This window comes from Scophthalmus maximus, chromosome 21 (genome assembly GCF_022379125.1).
Source record: "Scophthalmus maximus strain ysfricsl-2021 chromosome 21, ASM2237912v1, whole genome shotgun sequence".
Taxonomy (NCBI): domain Eukaryota; kingdom Metazoa; phylum Chordata; class Actinopteri; order Pleuronectiformes; family Scophthalmidae; genus Scophthalmus; species Scophthalmus maximus.
In genome coordinates this window covers 15,727,501-15,749,497 of record NC_061535.1, presented here as the reverse complement: position 1 = coordinate 15,749,497, position 21,997 = coordinate 15,727,501, and the positions used below count along the sequence as shown (strand labels likewise).

Genomic DNA, 21,997 nt, shown 5'->3' with positions numbered 1-21,997 from the left:
TGTGTGTGTGTGTGTGTGTGTGTGTGTGTGTGTGTGTGTGTGTGTGTGTGTGTGTGTGTGTGTGTGTGTGTGTGTGTGTGTGTGTGTGTGTGTGTGTGTGTGTGTGTGTGTGTGTGTGTGTGTGTGTGTGTGTGTGTGTGTGTGTGTGTGTGTGCGCGCGCGCGCGCGCGCGCGCGTCTCTGTCTGTCTGTCTGTCTGTCTGTCTGTCTGTCTGTCTGTCTCTCTGTCTGTCTGTCAGTATTGTCACGGTGATGAGAACCAGGCTGTCGACTTGCAGCTTGTCAGCTGATGGACGACAGATTGAGAGTGAAGCTGCAGCAGCAGCAGAATCTCTGATCTTCTCACAGATTCAGTTTCGGTCGAGTCGTCGCCTCAGCAGATATTTGACTGATAATCTGTCACCACCTCCCATGATGCAACAGGAGAGGAGGCTTGGCCTCCGCACTTCTCTGGCTCAGTCTGCAGGTCGAGTCCTTCAGAAGAGGAGCTGTTGGTCACCGTGGAAACGGCGTGACCTCTGCCCCTGGATGTTTATCTGAGGTCAGAGGTCACATCAACTGACGAACTTACAGTGAGTTCCCCGTTGCTTCAAACTGTCTGTCCGTCTGTCTGTGTCTGTCAGCTGTCTGTCTCTGTCTGTCACCTGTCTGTCTGTCTGTCACGTATCTGTCAACTGTCACCTGTCTGTCTCTGTCTGTCTGTATGTCTGTCACGTGTCTGTGTCTGTCTGTCACCTGTCTGTCTGTCACGTATCTGTCAACTGTCTGTCACGTATCTGTCAACTGTCACCTGTCTGTCTCTGTCTGTCTGTATGTCTGTCCGTCTGTCTGTGTCTGTCTGTCTGTGTCTCTGTCTGTGTCTGTCCATCTGTCTGTGTCTCTGTCTGTCTGTCCGTCTGTCTGTGTCTGTCTGTCTGTGTCTCTGTCTGTGTCTGTCCATCTGTCTGTGTCTGTCTGTCTGTCTGTTTCTGTCACCTGTCTGTCTGTCTGTCAGATTTCCAGTATACTTTTAACTTGAAATTAACAGATTAACACAATATCTAACCTTAATTTGAAAATCTAGATGTTTTTAGTTTTTTTTGTTTTTGTGTTCAAACTAAAACTGAGTGAGATGAATCGACTGAGTTACCCCAACCCCTTCACAGAGATGATTAAACAAACTCAGTTTCCCACAATGCATCATGAGATGACCAGACGTTTTTCTGTTCTTTTTTTTTTACCTAAAACTTGAAAATCATCAAACAGACTTAAAGGTGTTTCCTGTGTTGACAGAAAGTGGGCATGTCTGCGATGCCCTTCCTGGATCCGGGCAGAGCGGAGACGGGCGGCGGCAGGAAGGTACTGACACCAGGGCGATGATGTCACTGACATGAAGCAGATTGATTGACAGCAGCTAAACGGGGCGGGGCTTATGACTGCAGCCAGACACCAGGGGGCGATCTGTCATGTCGGCCATCTTGATTTCCTGGGTCGTGAACACGTTTCCTGATGAGCTCTGATTGGCTGCAGACACACATGCAGAAGCTGTAATGTTCCCCCTCGTCCTGCAGGTGGAGCCCCTGCGGAGCATCCTTCACCGGGCCCCGCCCAGCCCCTGCACCCCGGCCAGGACGACAGGCCCCGCCCTCCAGACAGGCCCTCCCCTCCAGGACTCGCCCACTCGCCCACGCAGGTGAGCACACCTGGACAATGGGAGGAGGGAGTGGGGAGGGGCCAGGAGAAGATACTGACTGTGTCTTTGTGTGTGTGTGTGTGTGTGTGTGTGTGTGTGTGTGTGTGTGTGTGTGTGTGTGTGTGTGTGTGTGTGTGTGTGTGTGTGTGTGTGTGTGTCAGGCTGAGCTTCAGCGGGATCTTCCGGTCAACCTCCAGGGATTCAAACCATCAACCCTCGTCCTCCGTCAGCATCAAACTGTTCACACGCAACAAGAGACACAAGGCCAGAGGTACTTAGTGTGTGAGTGTGTGAGTGTGGGTGTGATTTTGCATTTACACACAGCATTACATTGACTCATGTCTTGACCGTAAAGTTTTTGTGCCCATAATGTGACTGATCTAGTTACATACACACACACACACACACACACACACACACGCACACACACACACTGTGTAATAGCTGCACTTTATTCTCTGAGATTAAATAAAACTTGACCTTTGACCCTTTCAGCTTTGTTTTCATAACTGTGTGTGTGTGCGTGTGCGTGCGTGCGTGCGTGCGTGTGAATTATCAAATGAGCTCAGGGTGCGTTTGTTTCTCTCGTCCTCAGAGACTCAGCTCCACTGTAAAACACTGACACGTTTGAATCATGTGGAGATGAAACAGAACACAATGTTTTGTTCCTACACTTTTTACAGTGCAGACGGACGAGGGAGGTGTGGCTTACATGGACGCGCACACACACACACACACACACACACACAGCCGTGAGACTCTGCGAGGCAGAAACACTCTGAAGACTCTGCTGCTGGACAGACACGTTTACTGTCTGTCTGTCTGTCACCTGTCTGTCACCGGTCTGTCTGTCAGTCACCTGTCTGTCTTTCTGTCTGTCTGTCTGTCATCTGTGTGTCTGTCTGTCTGTCACCTGTCTGTCTGTCAGTCACCTGTCTGTCTTTCTGTCTGTCTGTCTGTCACCTGTCTGTCTGTCACCTGTCTGTCACCTGTCTGTCGGTCACCTGTCTGTGTGTCTGAGGTTCGTCGGCTCAAAAAACTTTATTCATCAAGATTCTGCAGCAGCCAATCAGAGCAGGGCATCTGGCTGTGAAGCCACAAGATTGGTCGACTGCTGATGAAGCTCGAATGTTTTCACTGTTCCTCTGAACGATTGAACCAAAACTTCTGAGGAGACGATCTGAGGAGACGATCTGAGGAGACGATCTGAGGAGACGATCTGAGGAGACGATCTGAGGAGACGAGCTGAGGAGACGATCTGAGGAGACGAGCTGAGGAGACGAGCTGAGGAGACGAGCTGAGGAGACGAGCTGAGGAGACGAGCTGAGGAGACGATCTGAGACGAGTGTCTGCTTCTTCATTCATTCTGTTTGTTTCTGACTGAACTGATTTGATGGCGATGAAGCGTCTGAGCAGCCTGATGCTGAGGAAGTGGAAGGAGAAGGAGAGATGGACGGAGAGGAGGAGGAGTGAACCCTGCAGAGGAGGCGAGGAAGAGGAGGAGGAGGAGGAGGAGGAGAGGCAGACAGACAGGCAGATAGACAGGCAGAGAGACAGGCCGAGAGACAGACGGATGCTGAGGAGGAAGTCTGATCCCTGTGGATCCAACATGGAGGGGGAGGAGACGGGGGGGGGGAGAGGAAGGAGGAAGTCTGCATCGTGGATCATGTCAGAGGACGGAGAAGGAGGACGGACAGACAGGAAGAAGGAAGAGGAGGGGGACAGACGGACGCTGAGGCGGCGGTCAGAGCCATGTGGCGTCCTGTACGTCCAACTACTTCCTGTGTCCAGCAGGAGGAGGCGGGGCCTGCTGCAGAGACGCATGGAACGGAGGACAGAACCAATCAGCTCTCTGGACAACAGTAAGTCAGACGACTACAGCGACCAATGTACATACAGGTTACCCTAGCAACCACGCACAATCACCATAGCTACCACCTAGCAACACGTTAGCAAGTATTTGGGATCAAAAACCAACAAATACACAATGTTTCTGAGTGTTGCCTGAAAACACCCCACACATGCTATTTCCATAGCAACCACCTAGCAACACATTGGTTACCGTCCATAGCAACCACCTGAAACTTCTTACCCTAAACACCATAGCAACAGCTGAGCATCACCATGGATATCACCAGTGTATGTTGCAACACCCCAGCATCAAAAAAACTACAACTGCCAACCGAGCAACACATTAGCAACCGTCCAGGATCACCGACGGCAACCACGCAAGCTTCCAGAGCAACACGTCTTCCGACGCACTCGTGACCATCCAGCAGCGTAACCACGGAGACCGTGTGTGGTCACCTTTTCTTCACGAAGACATTGCGGTCGACAGCGTCGTATAACTGTGTAGCTGTGTGTTACTGTGACGAATCAAATCACTCAGCCAATAGAAAACACTCAACCACGACAACCACCTGACAACATGTGTGTGTGTGTGTGTGTGTGTGTGTGTGTGTGTGTGTGTGTGTGTGTGTGTGTGTGTGTGTGTGTGTGTGTGTGTGTGTGTGTGTGTGTGTGTGTGTGTGTGTGTGTGTGTGTGTGTGTGTGTGTGTGTGTGTCTCTCCGTCTGTCTGTCTGTGTATGTGTGTTTTTGTGTGTGTGTGTTTTTGTGTGCGTGTGTGCGTGTGTGTGTGTGTGTGTGTGTGTGTGTGTGTGTCTATGTGTCTGTGTGTGTCTGTGTGTCTGTGTGTGTCTGTGTGTGTGTGGATGTGTGTGTGTCCTGTCTAATCTGTTAAAGTGCCAGTTTGTGTTTCTCAGTGTGTAGAGTTTCCTATTAGCAGATTGCTGTGTGTGTGTGTGTGTGTGTGTGTGTGTGTGTGTGTTCTTGTATTAGAGATAGAGGAACAAGGTAACCTACATTAGTCATCACACACACAAACTGTTTCTTAACGTTGTTATTTAAATGTTGGAGGATCAGACTCTTCAGTCTGCGTCATGTCGACGATCTGTCGACACAAACGGACCAATCACAGGCCTTGCTGTGTCTTCATCCTATCTCCGTAGCCTTGACGTCAAGTCAAACCTTTGTGTGTGTGAATAATGTCCCTTCAACTCTCTCTCTATCTGTCTCTCTCTCTACCTGTCTCTCTCTCTCTACCTGTCTCTCTCTCTACCTGTCTCTCCCTGTCTGTCTCTCTCTGTCTCTCTCTCTCTCTGTCTCTCTCTCCCTGTCTGTCTGTCTGTCTGTCTGTCTGTCTCTCTCTATCTGTCTCTCTCTCCCTGTCTCCCTGTCTGTCTCTCTCTTTACCTGTCTCTCTCTCTGTTTGTCTCTCTGTCTCTCTGTTTGTCTCTCCCTGTCTGTCTCTCTCTCCCTGTCTCCCTGTCTGTCTCTCTCTCTGTTTGTCTCTCTTTCTCTCTGTTTGTCTCTCCCTGTCTGTCTCTCTCTCTACCTGTCTCTCTCTCTGTTTGTCTCTCTTTCTCTGTTTGTCTCTCCCTGTCTGTCTCTCTCCCTCTCTCTCTGTCTCTCTCCCTATCTGTCTCTCTCTCTACCTGTCTCTCTCTCTGTCTGCCTGTCTCTCTCTCTGTCTGCCTGTCTTTCTCTCTCTGTCTGCCTGTCTGTCTCAGACAGTATAATAACATCTACAGTCTGTGGACTGTCGATGCAGTGACACCATGATTCCTCCAGAGGGCGATGACGTATACACGTTTTCTACTTAAGCTTTATGTCAAACTTGAAAGTTAAACTTCTGTCTCTCTCATCCTCCTCTTCCTCCTCTCCTGTCAGCCTACAGCCTCTCCTGCCCTCCTCCTCCTCCTCCTCTTCCTCCTCTTCCTCCTCGTCAGGAGGAGTCGCGTGTCTTCCACCTGGAGACGTACCTGACCGAGCCGAGGCGTCCAGAGACCAGGAGGCTTCGCTCCTTCTCTTCACCTCCTGACACCGGACAGCACCTCTTCATCTCCCCCTCCTCTTCCTCCTTCTGCTGCCAGCAGGAGCCTCCGCTCGCTCCACCTCTTCCTGTGTCTCCGTCACTTCCTGTGTCTCCGTCACTTCCTGTCGGGAAGTTGGTGAGTGAGAAATATTTACATTTCATCATCCGCCAAGTTTGTGTTCGAGAGTTTGACTGTATATAAAGACGATCAGTGACTGTATATAAAGACGATCAGTGACTGTATATAAAGACGATCAGTGACTGTATATAAAGACGATCTCTGACTGAATATAAAGACGATCAGTGACTGTATATAAAGACGATCAGTGACTGTATATAAAGACGATCTCTGACTGAATATGAAGACGATCACAGACTGTATATAAAGACGATCACTGACTGTATATGAAGACGATCAGTGACTGTATATAAAGATGATCACTGACTGTATATGAAGACGATCACAGACTGTATATAAAGACGATCAGCGACTGTATATAAAGACGATCAGTGACTGTATATAAAGACGATCACTGACTGTATATAAAGACGATCAGTGACTGTATATAAAGACGATCAGTGACTGTATATAAAGACGATCAGTGACTGTATATAAAGACGATCACTGACTGTATATAAAGATGATCAGAGACTGTATATAAAGACGATCACTGACTGTTTATAAAGACAATCAGCGACTGTATATAAAGACGATCACTGACTGTATATAAAGACGATCACTGACTGTATAGAAAGACGATCACTGACTGTATATAAAGACGATCAGTGACTGTATATAAAGACGATCACTGACTGTATATTAAAACGATCAGTGACTGTTTATAAAAAGTGACGTAGACTCCGGGTCCAGAAAGTGAAGCTTGTATTCTGTGAACTGACCAGCAGAGGACACCTCTCTGAGAACGTGACTTGATCTATAACGTCAGTAACAGTTTATGGTTCAAGTCTCCTTCAACATCATGTTCATGTTGTACAGTTACATTTCATCCAGCTGCAAATCACAGAACAGCATCAGAAACCTGTGCTCGACTCTGTTCAACTCGTCACACTCGGTGCGACAAGTTGAACAGGCAACAAGAACATGACCGGAAACCATGCTTTCAAAATAAGAACTCAAGAGTCTCACAGTTGTAGGTCAGGATCATGGTCAGGATGTGAACATCAACACACTTAAGGCAGAGAATGTGTTCAACAATCCAACAATCTTTTTTCTCGATGTTTCATCTTCACTGATTAAATCAAAAAAGAACAAAATGAACTTTGACTTTTCACTTGAAACTGTTTTTTGTTGTTTTATTGTTTTGTTTTTTTACTTAAACGCACAGAAACAAAATATCAACTGAACCATCTCAACAATGAACAAGTGAAAAAATCTAATATCAGAAGAAAGTTTAAAATAGTAATTTTCATTCATACAAAGACAAAACATATTCATAGAATTCATGACATGACATGACGACATTCATGCATATCAATATCAGTAAACTTGTTCAAGTCAAAAATCATCCACGTGATTTTTAAATTCAGTGTCAGTGTCAGTGATGCTTTCATTGTGAAATGTGGAACCGGAAGCGCGGCCTGTTAGCTCCGTTAGCTTGTTAGCTACTGGTGCTGCTCCGGTGGTCTCTCCGGTTGAATGTGAAACGGGAGCAGCGACGACCGGAGGACCGACGACCGGCTCCTCCCGCCGGACACAGGCAGGAGATGCAGCCGTGAGGATTTGATTCGCTCCCGGTTCCAGACGTCGACATCAGCGGCGGACGGAGGAGACGGTTGATGACCGGAGACGGTCCGGTAGGTGCTGCCAGCTGACGTCACCGACATGTCGTCAGTGATGGAGCCGCAGCAGCAGATGTTTCATCACAGACACCGGCCTCGCGTCATCAAACCGACACTTCACCGTCTCCATGGCAACACGTCACCCTGTTACTCGACGACACGGAGACCCGCGGACCGGATGACCCGTGACACCCGTGATGTCACCGGTCGATCACACACTGGTTCACCGATCACGTATTGATTCATGAGCAGTGACGTCACGTCTCTTGGATCAATGACGAATCAGCTGATCTGACAGTTTAACACCGGATACGGTCTATGACACAGATCTTGAATCAATAACAGATTTTTTTATACAACAGATGTATAATAAATAACCGATCAGTCAGATCACAGTCTGGATCAGATCCAGATCTTGATACTGATCCTGATTTCAGAAATATTTTCAGCGACTTTGAAAAATCAGAGGCTTTGCTGGTGCATTCAGGGACGTAGTGGTGCATTCAGGGACGTAGTGGTGCGTTCAGGGACGACGTGGTGCATTCAGGGACGACATCCCTTGGTTCTCGTCAGTCTCGACTCGACGTCGCTAACACTTCCTGTCAGAAACACTTCCTGCTCTGAATCTTCACCATCGCTGTTACTAAGCAACCAGTTGCAGAGGAGACGGTCTACTTCCTGTTTACACCTGAGTGGTCACGTGACTGACAGGTTGTTGTGTTGTTGTCGGCAGGTGGTGGTTGCAGACGACATGTCGGAGCAGCCGGACGCCGACGACGCAGGTAACAGTGTGACATCATCACCTGTCAGACAGCTGCTGTTCTGTTGTCACGGCAACAGACGGCTTAGAGACAAGCTCAGCCGATCAGTCCTGAAGTCACGATGGCATCCGGGCTGGAGCCATGACCAAAGACCAAGCCACACACACACACACACACACACACACACACACACACACACTCTGTTTGCTCTCACTTTCTCTCCTTGACTGGACTCACAGGAAGTGATGTCATCATGTGTCTTGAAGTGGTTGTGTGGCCTCCATCTTGGATACAATTTCCAGTCAGTAATGTACCTGTTTACATGAAGGTTGTGAACATTCATGAAGCTTCATTCGTGTGTGTGTGTGTGTGTGTGTGTGTGTGTGTGTGTGTGTGTGTGTGTGTGTGTGTGTGTGTGTGTGTGTGTGTGTGTGTGTGTGTGTGTGTGTGTGTGTGTGCAGCCTCGGCGTCGGAGCGGGACATTTACATGAGATTCATGAAATGTCACAAGTGTTATGACATCATCCCCACCAGCTCCAAACTGGTGGTGTTCGACACCACGCTGCAGGTGAGCTACAGACAGCTACAGACAACTACACACAACTACACACAACTACAGACAACTACACACAACTACAGACAACTACACACAACTACACACAACTACAGACAACTACAGACAACTACACACAACTACACACAACTACAGACAACTACACACAACTACAGACAACTACAACTACAACTACAGACAACTACACACAACTACACACAACTACACAGAACTACAGACAACTACACACAACTACAGACAACTACACACAACTACAACTACAGACAACTAAAGACAACTACACACAACTACAACTACAGACAACTACACACAACTACAGACAACTACAGACAGCTACAGACAACTACACACAACTGCAGACAGCTACAGACAACTACATACAACTACAGACATTTACAAAGCAACACACAACTACAACTACACACAACTACACACAACTACAACTACAGACAGCTACAGACAACTACACACAACTACAGAGACATTTACAAAGCTACACACAACTACAACTACATACAACTACAGACAACTACAGACAACTTCACACAACTACAACTACACACAACTACAGACAACTACATACAACTACACACAACTACACACAACTACAACTACACACAACTACAGACAGCTACATACAACTACAACTAGACACAACTACAGACATTATTATTATTATTCATTTTGTTGTTGTCATCATGTTTCAGGTGAAAAAAGCGTTTTTTGCTCTGGTGGCAAACGGAGTGAGAGCTGCTCCACTGTGGGAGAGTAAGAAACAGAGCTTTGTAGGTGAGACACACACACACACACACACACACACACACACACACACACTCTTTCCTTCCTGTGATGATCGTTGATCTTTCTGTTGTTCAGGGATGTTGACCATCACTGACTTCATCAACATCCTGACCAGATACTACAAGTCTCCCATGGTAACACACACACACACACACACACACTCACACACTGATCAGCTGCTGCATGTTCAGGTGTGAACGTGTGTGTGTGTCCGTCAGGTTCAGATCTACGAGCTGGAGGAGCATAAGATCGAGACGTGGCGAGGTAACGAAACTTCATCGTCCTGCTGCTTGACGTCGCAACATCACATGTGTGTGTGTGTGTGTGTGTGTGTGTGTGTGTGTGTGTGTGTGTGTGTGTGTGTGTGTGTGTCCACTGTCATTAAATATTAACACACGTGTTTGTGTTGACAGAGCTGTACCTCCAGGAGACCTTCAAACCCCTGGTTCACATCTCACCTGATGCCAGGTACCTGTGTGTGTGTGTGTGTGTGTGTGTGTGTGTGTGTGTGTGTGTGTGTGTGTGTGTGTGTGTGTGTGTGTGTGTGTGTGTTCGGACAACACTGAATCATTTATTAAGATGTGAGAATATACTGTGACAAACAAGGAGAGGGAACAAGGAGAGGAGGAAAGAAAAGAGGAGAAGACTAACAAGAGTGTGTGTGTGTGTGTGTCAGTATCTTTGACGCCGTTTACTCGCTGATCAAGAATAAGATCCATCGACTTCCTGTCATCGACCCGGTGAGTGGGAACGCTCTGTACATCCTGACGCACAAGAGGATCCTCAAGTTCCTGCAGCTGTTTGTGAGTCCACTTCATCAACCAATCAACCGGCAGTCCCCCGCCCCCTGGTGGACAGACAGCTGTTGACCTGCCTGTGTGTGTGTGTGTCAGGTGTGTGAGATGCCCATGCCGGCCTTCATGACTCAGACGCTGGAGGAGCTCGGCGTTGGGACGTACGCCAACATCGCCTACATCCACCCCGACACGCCGCTCATCACCGCACTGTCCGTCTTCACGCACCGCCGCGTCTCCGCCCTGCCCGTTGTCGATCACCACGGTAACCGCGTCTACTCCAGGGTCGTGTGATGATGTCAGAGTTGGCGACTGTGTGTTGATGTGTCGTCTCGTTTGTGTGTTCGCAGGTAAAGTGGTCGACATCTACTCCAAGTTCGACGTGATTGTGAGTACACAGTTGCCGTGGTAACGGTGCAGACACGACAGTCGTGTTCACCATGTGGAGCTGAACAGTGTGTGTGTGTGTGTGTGTGTGTGTGTGTGTGTGTGTGTGTGTGTGTGTGTGTGTGTGTGTGTGTGTGTGTGTGTGTGTGTGTGTGTGTGTGTGTGTGTGTGTGTGTGTGTGTGTGTGTGTGTGTGTGTGTGGAGACAGAACCTGGCGGTGGAGAAGACCTACAACAACCTTGACCTGACGGTGACTCAGGCGCTCAGACACAGATCTCAGTACTTTGAAGGAGTCATGAAGTGTCACAGGCTGGAAACTCTGGAGACCATCGTGGACAGAATCGTCCAGGCTGAGGTCACACGCACACACACTCACGCACACACACACATGCACACAGACACTCACACACACTCTCACGCACACACACGCACACACACAAAAACGCACACAGACACTCACACCTACAAACGTCTCTGATCAGTTTCGAATATGAATGTGTTTGATCACAGATATGAAAGATCTTGTTTTACTGACTGTGTGTGTGTGTGTGTGTGTGTGTGTGTGTGTGTGTGTGTGTGTGTGTGTGTGTGTGTGTGTGTGTGTGTGTGTGTGTGTGTGTGTGTGTGTGTCTGTGTGCGCGTGCGTATGTGCAGGTTCACAGGCTGGTCGTCGTAGACGAGGAGTCTCGTATCATCGGCATCGTCTCTCTGTCCGACATCCTGCAGGCGCTCGTGTTAACGCCCGCAGGTACAGACACACACACACACACACACACACACACAGGTGGGGGCAGGTCTGTCTGATGAGGCCACGACCTCTGACATCTGATCAGCTGATTGATTATTAAAATGCAGATCAACTAATGGATCAGATCAAACTTCTGTCTGCAGGTCTGAGGAGGAAGGAGTCGCTGCCCTGTCCATCCCCAGCTCCGGACCCAACAGGGGCAGAGACGGGACCGGACCAGGAGCATGTCCAGGAGCAGGACCAGGACCTTGACCAGAACCTGGTCCAGGAGCAGGACCAGGACCAGAACCAGAACCAGAAGCTGGTCCGGAACCAGAACCTGGTCCAGGACCAGGACCAGGTCCAGGAGCAGGCACAGGAGCAGGACCAGGACAAGGTCCAGGAGCAGGAGCAGGACAAGGTCGAGGACCAGGTCCAGGAGCAGGCACAGGAGCAGGACCAGGACCAGGACAAGGTCCAGGAGCAGGAGCAGGAGCAGGAGCAGGACAAGGACCAGGACCAGGACCAGGACCAGGTCCAGGAGCAGGACAAGGTCCAGGACCAGGAGCAGGACAAGGTCGAGGACCAGGTCCAGGAGCAGTCACAGGAGCAGGACCAGGACAAGGATCAGGTCCAGGAGCAGGACAAGGACCAGGACCAGGACCAGGACCAGGACAAGGTCCAGGAGTCAGGATGTGGGGACACTGATACTGCAGAGACCTGCCAACAGGGGGAGACAGAGGGTGAGGAGACTGATCAAGGGACAGGAGAAGGGGGTGAGGCAGGAGGAAGTGGAGTAGGAGGGGAGGAAGTGGAGAAGGGGGGAGGAGAGGAAGAAGTGGAGGAGGAGGGAGCAGAAGAGGAAGTGGAAGAGGGGGAAGGAGAGGAAGTGGGGGAGGGGGAGGCAGCGTGACGTCTCTGGTCTTTCACCATAGAAGAAGAAGAGGCCGACGTGTGATTGGCCGTGAGGTTTTCAGACACATTAATGTTTTCAAAGATTCTATTTGTGTTCAGATTGAAATGAACCTGATCACCTCCTGAACCTTTGTCTCCTAAAACACCTTCCCTCAAACGTGCCCATGGGGATTCTGGGAAATGTAGTATGTACAGGTGAAAGTGTGAGTGAAGTGTTTCCTACTGATAATGTTCAGATTCTCTAAGTGTTGAGGAGAAGAGCTTCGATGTTTCCTTTCCTATCTCCTTGAGCAGAGGACACTGGAGCTTCCTTTGTGCGAGGAAAGGAGAGATAGACCCACAATGCATTGCGGAAGGGATATTTAATGTGATGCGTCATGAACGAACGTAAACGATTCAATCTGAAGAAGAAGAGTATGAATATGACACAGATATCAGTTACTGTTACTATTAATCATAAAACACTGATGCTGATGGAGCCGCTGAGGTTTTTGTAGTTCATCTTCTAGTTCATCAGCGCTTTGGGTACATGAAAAGCGCTTTATAAACCCAATATATTATTATTAGTCTAAATGTGTCGTTTCACCACGACGTCACATGACGACGTAGTTTAGTGTCAGTGGAATCCTCCTTTCACCTTTGACCTTGTGACCTTTTCCACTGAGGACAAAAAGTCCTGAACCCAGCCCTTGTGTTTCCATGGAGAAGAACAGAATTCTGATTCATGTTTTTTTATGAGTGTAATATAAATGTTGTGAATAAAATACGTGATGATATTTACGGTTCACACCCCGACGTTATTTTAGTGTTGATCCATAGAATCATTATTATCCTCGTTCCGCGTTACCACACACACACAGAGTTGTTGTTGCTCGGCAGATCCAGCTTCATGTCTGACGCTGAGATTTTCTCTTCAAACCACAACTGTAAAAAAAATATCTAGGAAAGAAAAAGAAAAAAAAAATCAAGTTTTTTTTTTAAAGGTCCTGAAAAAAAGTCCAAGAGTCTAGAAAAAAATCCAAGGGAAGGGAACAACAAAAGTGAATATAGCTAGAAAAGGGTCAGAAAGTTGAGAGAAAAGGTCAGAAATATTTCAAAAGGCAAATAGTTGCATCGTGCTGACATCTAGAACTACATTCATTTATACAAGAGAGACAATAGATTTACTGTCTGACAATATTTAAGAAAAGAGAAAAAAGGTCAAAATGTCTAAAAAAATAGAAAAAGCCTAGAAAAAGGTTAAAATGTCTATAATTATGTTGAAAGTTGAAATGTTGAAAACAAAAGTTGAAATGTCAAAACACCAAAAACAAAACAGGAACAGGTCTATGTAGAAAGATTTGACAGTATTTATTTATTTCCATATACAAAAAGATAAAATTTAAATAACCCTTTGCTTTCTACAGTGATGTTTTAACAGATTGTGTGTGTGTGTGTGTGTGTGTGTGTGTGTGTGTGTGTGTGTGTGTGTGTGTGTGTGTGTGTGTGTGTGTGTGTGTGTGTGTGTGTGTGTGTGTGTGTGTGTGTGTGTGTGTGTGTGTGTGTGTGTGTGTGGCCTGTGGCGTTGTTGCACTGAGAACTAGAACTACATTCAGTTATACAATAATGATCCTGGTACAGAGAGAGACAATTGATTTACTGTATGAAAATATTTAAGAAAAGAGAGAGAGACGCCTCACACACACACACACACACAATTTTTGTTGCTCGGCAGATCCACCTTCATTTTCTCTGTAAAACCACAATAGTAAAAAAACCAGCAGATATTTCATCGAATCAAACATCTATTTTACAATAAAATAAAAAATAAAAAACTCACTTGAACCTTTGAGCGGCGTCACAACAGGACGGAGCACCTGCTGCGTACGTACATATATATTTATATATTTAAAAAAGACAGAAACAATTCATCGGTCACAGCGTCGTTGTTTTTTACAGTAATGAAAACCAGTTGTTTTTTCTTCGAGCTTATTGGTTGAATCAGTAGTTTGTCTCTGTGATCGACAGTTAAGCTACAAGAGTGAAACACAAGGTACAAGATTTAAATTTCACACATCATCATCATCATCATCTTCATCATGTGGACCACTGGGTTTGTAAAGATGGCCGCCTCTCACTTTGATCCCTGAAACCAACAGTCCTGAGAAATGTGACCTTTAGTGACCTCCGGTTTCCACCCGTCCATCTATGTTTATGTAGTAATATTTATTTATTTGGTTGTATTTGTGTTATTATCAATATTTATTTATAATAAGTTTATGGATAAACTGTAAAATATCAAGGGCTCAAGACATTTCTTTCACAAGGGTTTGATAACAACCAAGCATTGATATTCTTTGTGATATCACTCCGTAATATCGATAGTCGGTCAGAATCTAATAAACATCAATAAAACTTTCCAAGTGTTTTTTACTTCAACACAAAGCAATGAAAATGAAATCTGAAGAAGAGGCCATCTTCACAAACCCAGTGTGATCAGAATGAAAGAGGAAAGAGTCACGTGAAGTAACGACGACCCCCTGACAACGTGCCTGGGAAACCCCAGAATCTGAGTTCAGACCCGCCTCCCTCCTCCTGAGTGACACATGGAGCGAACATGTGGAAGCATCAGCTGATCGCAGGTCAGTGGTTCGTCTGTTTCAGTTCATCTGAAGTATTTACACAAGTGTTCGAGCCGAGCGAGAGACAAACAGTGAGACGAGGAGGATTTATTGACTCTTGCATTTCAAAAATGCCTGGAATAAAAATGTCTCCAAAAAAGTTGAAATATCTAGAAAAAAAAGTCTGAATTGAAATTCTAAATAAAAAACCTGACTTCTTGAATAAGGAAAAGAAAATCTCCCTCGTTTTTCTTCTGTTTATTGTTCTGTGATCACTGAAGAGACTGACAGCACGGACACGTCTGTTCTGTCTGTTCCTACACGTCTGTTCTGTCTGTTACTACATGTCTGTTCTGTCTGTTCCTACATGTCTGTTCTGTCTGTTACTACACGTCTGTTGTCTGTTACTACACGTCTGTTCTGTCTGTTCCTACATGTCTGTTCTGTCTGTTACTACACGTCTGTTGTCTGTTACTACACGTCTGTTCTGTCTGTTCCTACATGTCTGTTCTGTCTGTTCCTACACGTCTGTTCTGTCTGTTACTACACGTCTGTTGTCTGTTACTACATGTCTGTTCTGTCTGTTCCTACATGTCTGTTCTGTCTGTTCCTACACGTCTGTTCTGTCTGTTCCTACATGTCTGTTCTGTCTGTTACTACACGTCTGTTGTCTGTTACTACACGTCTGTTCTGTCTGTTCCTACATGTCTGTTCTGTCTGTTACTACACGTCTGTTGTCTGTTACTACACGTCTGTTCTGTCTGTTCCTACATGTCTGTTCTGTCTGTTCCTACATGTCTGTTCTGTCTGTTACTACACGTCTGTTGTCTGTTACTACACGTCTGTTCTGTCTGTTCCTACATGTCTGTTCTGTCTGTTACTACACGTCTGTTGTCTGTTACTACACGTCTGTTCTGTCTGTTCCTACATGTCTGTTCTGTCTGTTCCTACACGTCTGTTCTGTCTGTTACTACACGTCTGTTGTCTGTTACTACATGTCTGTTCTGTCTGTTCCTACATGTCTGTTCTGTCTGTTCCTACACGTCTGTTCTGTCTGTTCCTACATGTCTGTTCCTACATGTCTGTTCTGTCTGTTACTACATGTCTGTAACTACACGTCTGTTCTGTCTGTTCCTACATGTCTGTTTTGTCTGTTACTACATGTCTGTTCCTTCACGTCTGTTCTGTCTGTTCCTACACGTCTGTTCTGTCTGTTACTACATGTCTGTTCCTACACGTCTGTTCTGTCTGTTACTACATGTCTGTTCCTACACGTCTGTTCTGTCTGTTACTACATGTCTGTTCCTTCACGTCTGTTCTGTCTGTTCCTACATGTCTGTTTTGTCTGTTACTACATGTCTGTAACTACACGTCTGTTCTGTCTGTTCCTACATGTCTGTTTTGTCTGTTACTACATGTCTGTTTTGTCTGTTACTACATGTCTGTTCCTTCACGTCTGTTCTGTCTGTTCCTACACGTCTGTTCTGTCTGTTACTACATGTCTGTTCCTACACGTCTGTTCTGTCTGTTACTACATGTCTGTTCCTACACGTCTGTTCTGTCTGTTACTACATGTCTGTTCCTTCACGTCTGTTCTGTCTGTTCCTACATGTCTGTTTTGTCTGTTACTACATGTCTGTTCCTACACGTCTGTTCTGTCTGTTACTACATGTCTGTTCCTTCACGTCTGTTCTGTCTGTTCCTACACACCTTTTCTCTCCTTGTTTCTTCTTTCAACCCTAAACAATGGAAGCATCACTTACACTAAACGAGCTGATCGAGACTTTGAATGGAGACTTTTATTTTGAAAAACCAATGACGCCATGTCCCTGTTCATTTGGCTCTTTTCACCCTCCAGAATAAAATCTTTTAGCTTGTCACCATGAAGTTACTAAGGTTCTTCCCCAGGTGTGATATGTTAGCTAACTCCGAGCTAATAGAGTCACAGTCACACAGACTGAAACAACATGTGTATCTTCTGTTTCCTGCTTCAGAAATGAGGAGGACATGGCGGCGGCGTTGGTCACAGACGGCGCAGCATCATTAGCATGCAACACATTGGTCCCTTTTCTTCCAAACACCCGACTGGTTTCACTGTGGCATGCTAACAATGCTAACTGTAGCTCTGATCGCTACGTGCTGGATGAATATACGGCCCCGTGTTTCTCGCCCGATCGTCGCGTTGCTAACGCACCGTTTCTGCCCTTGTGGCTTCAATGAGGTAAAATGTTCCTGAAAACACCTGGATCTGAGTCCGTCTGTCGTCGGTCAGTTGTTGTGTTCGTCTGCGGCAGGTCAGCATCGTCTGAGAAGGTCAGGGGTCACGTCACCGCTGGATACGAGCAGAAAATACATTGAGGAAACTGCTTCATACATGAATTATTGCATGTTTGGTTTTTATGGAGAAAATTCTGAGCCGTTGAATAACTCGTTTCCTAAACGTATTTTCATGCACATGAGGGACAGACAGGAAGTGAAGGAGGAATCTGGAGGAAGCAAGAGAGGAAATAACTGATGGCATCAGGAAACTTCAGTCGAATGACGAGGACGAGGAGTCGGTGAGACGAAGAACAGGCAGGAGAATGAAACCAGGAGAGGAGAGAGGAGGAATGAAAAGGAGACATAAGGTGAGGGGAGGAGACAAGGGGAGGAGACAAGGGGAGGAGGCAAGGGGAGGAGGCAAGGGGAGGGGACAAGGGGAGGAGGCAAGGGGAGGAGACAAGGGGAGGGGACAAGGGGAGGAGGCAAGGGGAGGAGACAAGGGGAGGAGGCAAGGGGAGGAGACAAGGGGAGGAGGCAAGGGGAGGAGGCAAGGGGAGGGGACAAGGGGAGGAGGCAAGGGGAGGAGACAAGGGGAGGAGGCAAGGGGAGGAGACAAGGGGAGGAGGCAAGGGGAGGAGGCAAGGGGAGGAGGCAAGGGGAGGAGGCAAGGGGAGGGGACAAGGGGAGGAGGCAAGGGGAGGAGGCAAGGGGAGGGGACAAGGGGAGGAGACAAGGGGAGGAGACAGTGGAGGAGACAAGGGGAGGAGGCAAGGGGAGGAGACAAGGGGAGGAGGCAAGGGGAGGAGGCAAGGGGAGGAGACAAGGGGAGGAGACAAGGGGAGGAGGCAAGGGGAGGGGACAAGGGGAGGAGGCAAGGGGAGGAGGCAAGGGGAGGAGGCAAGGGGAGGAGGCAAGGGGAGGAGACAAGGGGAGGAGGCAAGGGGAGGAGGCAAGGGGAGGAGACAAGGGGAGGGGACAAGGGGAGGAGGCAAGGGGAGGAGGCAAGGGGAGGAGACAAGGGGAGGAGACAAGGGGAGGAGGCAAGGGGAGGAGACAAGGGGAGGGGACAAGGGGAGGAGGCAAGGGGAGGAGGCAAGGGGAGGAGACAAGGGGAGGAGACAAGGGGAGGAGGCAAGGGGAGGGGACAAGGGGAGGAGGCAAGGGGAGGAGACAAGGGGAGGAGACAAGGGGAGGAGACAAGGGGAGGGGACAAGGGGAGGAGACAAGTGGAGGAGACAAGTGGAGGAGACAGTGGAGGAGACAAGGGGAGGAGACAAGGGGAGGAGACAAGGGGAGGAGACAAGTGGAGGAGACAAGTGGAGGAGACAGTGGAGGAGACAGTGGAGGAGACAGTGGAGGAGACAGTGGAGGAGACAAGGGGAGGAGACAAGGGGAGGAGACAAGGGGAAGGCGATGGCGTCGTCTCAGTCCAGGAGGTTTTGTGACGTAGTTTCATTTGTTTCTGGTGAAAATCATTTCTGAGATAAAAAAACATTCACTATGATCAAAACATCAACTTAAAACAAAGAATAAAATATCAAGTGACTCCGAGTCGTCACGGTAACGAGTAGAAAAGTCTGAGGTATTTCTGGTGTGTTGAGGTGATTCTGTGGTTCATGAGTTTGTGGTTCTGTCGCACGACGGCCTCGAACGCCTCGCTGACCTCACACACAGAGAGAGTTGTGTGTTTGACGCACCGAAGGTAAATGGACAATAAAAAAGTAAAACAGAGAAATATATTGATCTTTGAGTTTCAGTCGCGATCGTCATCTTCGTCGTCGTCAGCAGCATCGTTGACATTCACTGGTTCATGATAATTAAACATCTTTAAAACAACATACTTCCTGGTTTCTCCACTGGACGGATGACCTTTGACCCCCTTGGCACTCGTGAAGTGTTGAGACCATGAGAAGAGGACGAGGAGGGCGGAGGTCAAAGGTCAGAGGTCGTGCACATTGTTGTTTCGGCATCTTGCAAACAGTCAATCGGCTTTGAGCACCCTCAGATAAAACCCTCCCACCAAAGTCTTTCATCAGCCACGCCTGCTGTTGGCCCCGCCCCTCCGTTGACCTGGTTACCTGAGAAGTTTTTTTTTCCGAGCCAACCAGAATGCTGTGGTTGAGCGTCAGTCAGCCAATCAAATCTCTGCATGCAAGACATTTGCTTCCTGACAACCAATCCCGTCAGAGCTATCTCAATCTCAAATTATAACAACACAAGAAGAAGACAGAGACCTCACTTCCTGTTTCCTGTGGTTCTGTGATGCGACCCGATGGACCGAAGGTTTGTCGTGTGTGAGTCAGAGAACAGAAAGAGTCAGAGTGACAGAGAAGAACTGAACCATTAACAGTCATCGAGTTCCTACGAGGGTTTTGCAGCATTGTAGTAAAAAAAAGAAAAAACGTCTCAACAGTCGGTTGACGGTAGCTGGTTGCTAGGTGACGCGGTTACTAGGAGACGGCAGAGAGAGGAATGTAGGAATGTACGAGGACAAGCGCAAAATCAAGAAGAGTCGTCGCTGAGGTACCTGGAGATAAAAGAGCATTCACTGAGTCGGGACCTGAACCTGGCGTTTCTCACACACACACACACACGGTTCTTGTCCAAAAGGATGAAGAAAAAAACCTGGAGTTCAAAAAACATAATCCAAAGATAAAATAGCAGCTGCTTCGTCTCCGCGTCTCCGGTGAGGGTCGTAAAAATCCACTGAGTAAAGTGTGTGTGTGTCGTAGTCAGAGGAAAATTAAAAAAATAAAAAGTTCTTTAGGTTTCTCCTCATGTACTGGACTCTTTGGGCGGCAGGTCCACATTGGTCACCATGGGAACAGGAGGGCCCGTGGAGACCAGAAGGGCCCGGTGGTCGGAGGTAGGCGGCGCCATGGAGGCGACGAGGCGGCGGACCTGAGAGATCCTCTCCTCCACGCAGCCGGCCGACAGGCGAGCCTCGGCATCGTGGTCCCAACACTCGTCCACCGTCTCACAGACCTGGGCCAGGCCCTGAGGGCGAGAGAGAGAGAGTCAAGAAACAACAGAGTGTGTGTGTGAGTGTGTGAGTGTGTGAGTGTGTGTGTGTGTGTGAGTATGTGTGTGTGTGTGTGTGTGGGTGTGTGTGTGTGAGTGTGTGAGTGTGTGTGTGTGTGTGAGTATGTGTGTGTGTGTGTGTGTGGGTGTGTGTGTGTGAGTGTGTGAGTGTGTGTGTGTGTGTGTGTGAGTGTGTGAGTGTGTGTGTGTGAGAGTGTGTGTGTGTGTGTGAGTATGTGTGTGTGTGTGTGTGAGTGTGTGAGTGTGTGTGTGTGTGTGTGTGTGTGTGAGTGTGTGTGTGTGTGAGTATGTGTGTGTGTGTGAGTATGTGTGTGTGTGTGAGTATGTGTGTGTGTGTGTGTGTGAGTGTGTGAGTGTGTGTGCGTGTGAGTGTGTGTGTGTGTGTGTGTGTGTGTGTGTGTGTGTGAGTGAGTGTGAGTCTGTGTGAGTCTGTGTATGTGTGTGTGTGTGTGTGAGTATGTGTGTGTGTGAGTATGTGTGTGCGTGTGTGTGTGTGTGTGTGAGTATGTGTGTGTGTGAGTATGTGTGTGTGTGTGTGTGTGAGTATGTGTGTGTGTGTGTGTGTGTGAGTATGTGTGTGTGTGTGTGTGTGAGTATGTGTGTGTGTGTGTGTGTGAGTGAGTGTGAGTCTGTGTGTGTGTGCACTCACGCTGTGTTTGAGCCAGAGGTCTTTGAAAACCGGCCTCAGCTTCTTGTGGACGACGACCTCCTGCAGGTCGTCCAGGGTCGGGTGTTGACCCACCTCCTCCTCGAACGGCAGCATGTACTCGTCCACCGGACCTGAGAGAGACGAGTCACGTGGTCACGTGGTCGAGCTTCGACAGGTTTTTGAAGATTTAACATTGTCAGTGAACAGAGGTTCTGAAGACACAAGTTTGTTATTTTGAAACCAGAAGTAATCACATGTGGTAGAGTCTGATAGGCAGGGGAGGAGTCTGGCATGGGGGCGGAGTCTGTTAGGGAAGGGTCTGACAGGGGACAAGGTCGAGAACCACTGATATAAATAATAGTGTTGTCTGCATAGAGGTTTAGGTTTACTGTCTCCTTTTACACAACGATGTGTGTGTGTGCGTGCGTGGGTGTGCATGTGTGTGTGTGTGTGTTACCATCGGCAGCCGTGCAGCGCGACACCAGCTCCCACAGCACCAGACCCACAGCGTACATGTCGATCCGAAGGAAGGCGTCTCGCTGGAAGTTGATGGCTCCTTCTAGAACCTCTGGAGCCATGTAACGCCGGGTCCCTACCTGCACACACACACACACACACACACACACATTAATACAACACACACATCAAACTGTGTGTAGTGTGTGGCTGAGGCAGCCAATCAGAGCAGCTCACCTGCCCGTGTGTCTCTCCAGGTGGTGTCCCCGGCTCAAAGAGGACGGCGAGACCGAAGTCACCGATGATTGCAGTAAGATCCGAACGTAACATGATGTTCTTACTCTTAAAATCCCTGAGAGACAGCACACACACAAACAAACAAACACACACACACACACACACACACACACACACACACACACACACACAGAACATTAAGTATCCCTCTGCAGGTTGACCCATGTGACCTGTAGCAGCTTCGGGGATCAGACCTGTGGGCGATAGCCGGCTTGGGCCCCTCCCCTCTGTGGCGCGGGACGTCCTCGTGCAGGTACGCCAGGCCGCACGCCATCGTCTCGGCCACGTGACACAGCTCGGTCCAGCTGACCACGTTTCCCTTCAGGAAGTCCGACAGCGAGCCCTGCGGAGAAGAGCACCGGTCAGAACCAACTCTCAGAGTCACT

General features: G+C 48.1%; 2 protein-coding genes across 4 annotated transcripts in view; one reads left to right on the top strand and one right to left on the bottom strand.

Moving 5' to 3' along the window:
* Window positions 1-297: 297 nt before the first annotated feature.
* Window positions 298-13,081, top strand: LOC118291544 (5'-AMP-activated protein kinase subunit gamma-2-like). 3 transcript variants are annotated; one of them, XM_047329948.1, is made up of 17 exons: window positions 298-571; window positions 1,272-1,337; window positions 1,550-1,671; window positions 1,833-1,942; window positions 5,402-5,682; window positions 8,080-8,128; window positions 8,569-8,675; window positions 9,389-9,470; window positions 9,558-9,616; window positions 9,701-9,746; window positions 9,896-9,950; window positions 10,159-10,285; window positions 10,376-10,541; window positions 10,627-10,664; window positions 10,872-11,018; window positions 11,318-11,411; window positions 11,555-13,081. In XM_047329948.1, the coding sequence occupies exons 2-17, from the start codon at window positions 1,281-1,283 to the stop codon at window positions 12,301-12,303; spliced, it is 2,289 nt and encodes a 762-aa protein (XP_047185904.1). In that variant the 5' UTR covers window positions 298-571; window positions 1,272-1,280; the 3' UTR covers window positions 12,304-13,081. The 3 variants fall into 3 exon arrangements, with proteins under 3 accessions (XP_047185904.1, XP_047185903.1, XP_047185905.1); XM_047329947.1 differs by lacking the exons at window positions 298-571; window positions 1,272-1,337; window positions 1,550-1,671; window positions 1,833-1,942 and adding an exon at window positions 2,968-3,533; XM_047329949.1 differs by lacking the exons at window positions 298-571; window positions 1,272-1,337; window positions 1,550-1,671; window positions 1,833-1,942; window positions 5,402-5,682 and adding an exon at window positions 6,895-7,361.
* Window positions 13,082-18,468: 5,387 nt separating this feature from the next.
* The window catches only part of acvr2ba (activin A receptor type 2Ba), a 13,888-nt gene continuing 10,359 nt past the window's right edge, over window positions 18,469-21,997 (bottom strand). The window contains exons 7-11 of the mRNA XM_035618799.2: window positions 21,806-21,954; window positions 21,552-21,666; window positions 21,316-21,454; window positions 20,859-20,989; window positions 18,469-20,164 (exon numbers count right to left, since the gene is read on the bottom strand). Of these exons, the coding sequence (XP_035474692.1) occupies window positions 19,943-20,164; window positions 20,859-20,989; window positions 21,316-21,454; window positions 21,552-21,666; window positions 21,806-21,954 (756 nt within the window). The 3' untranslated portion in view covers window positions 18,469-19,942. The remainder of the gene's footprint in view (window positions 20,165-20,858; window positions 20,990-21,315; window positions 21,455-21,551; window positions 21,667-21,805; window positions 21,955-21,997) is intronic.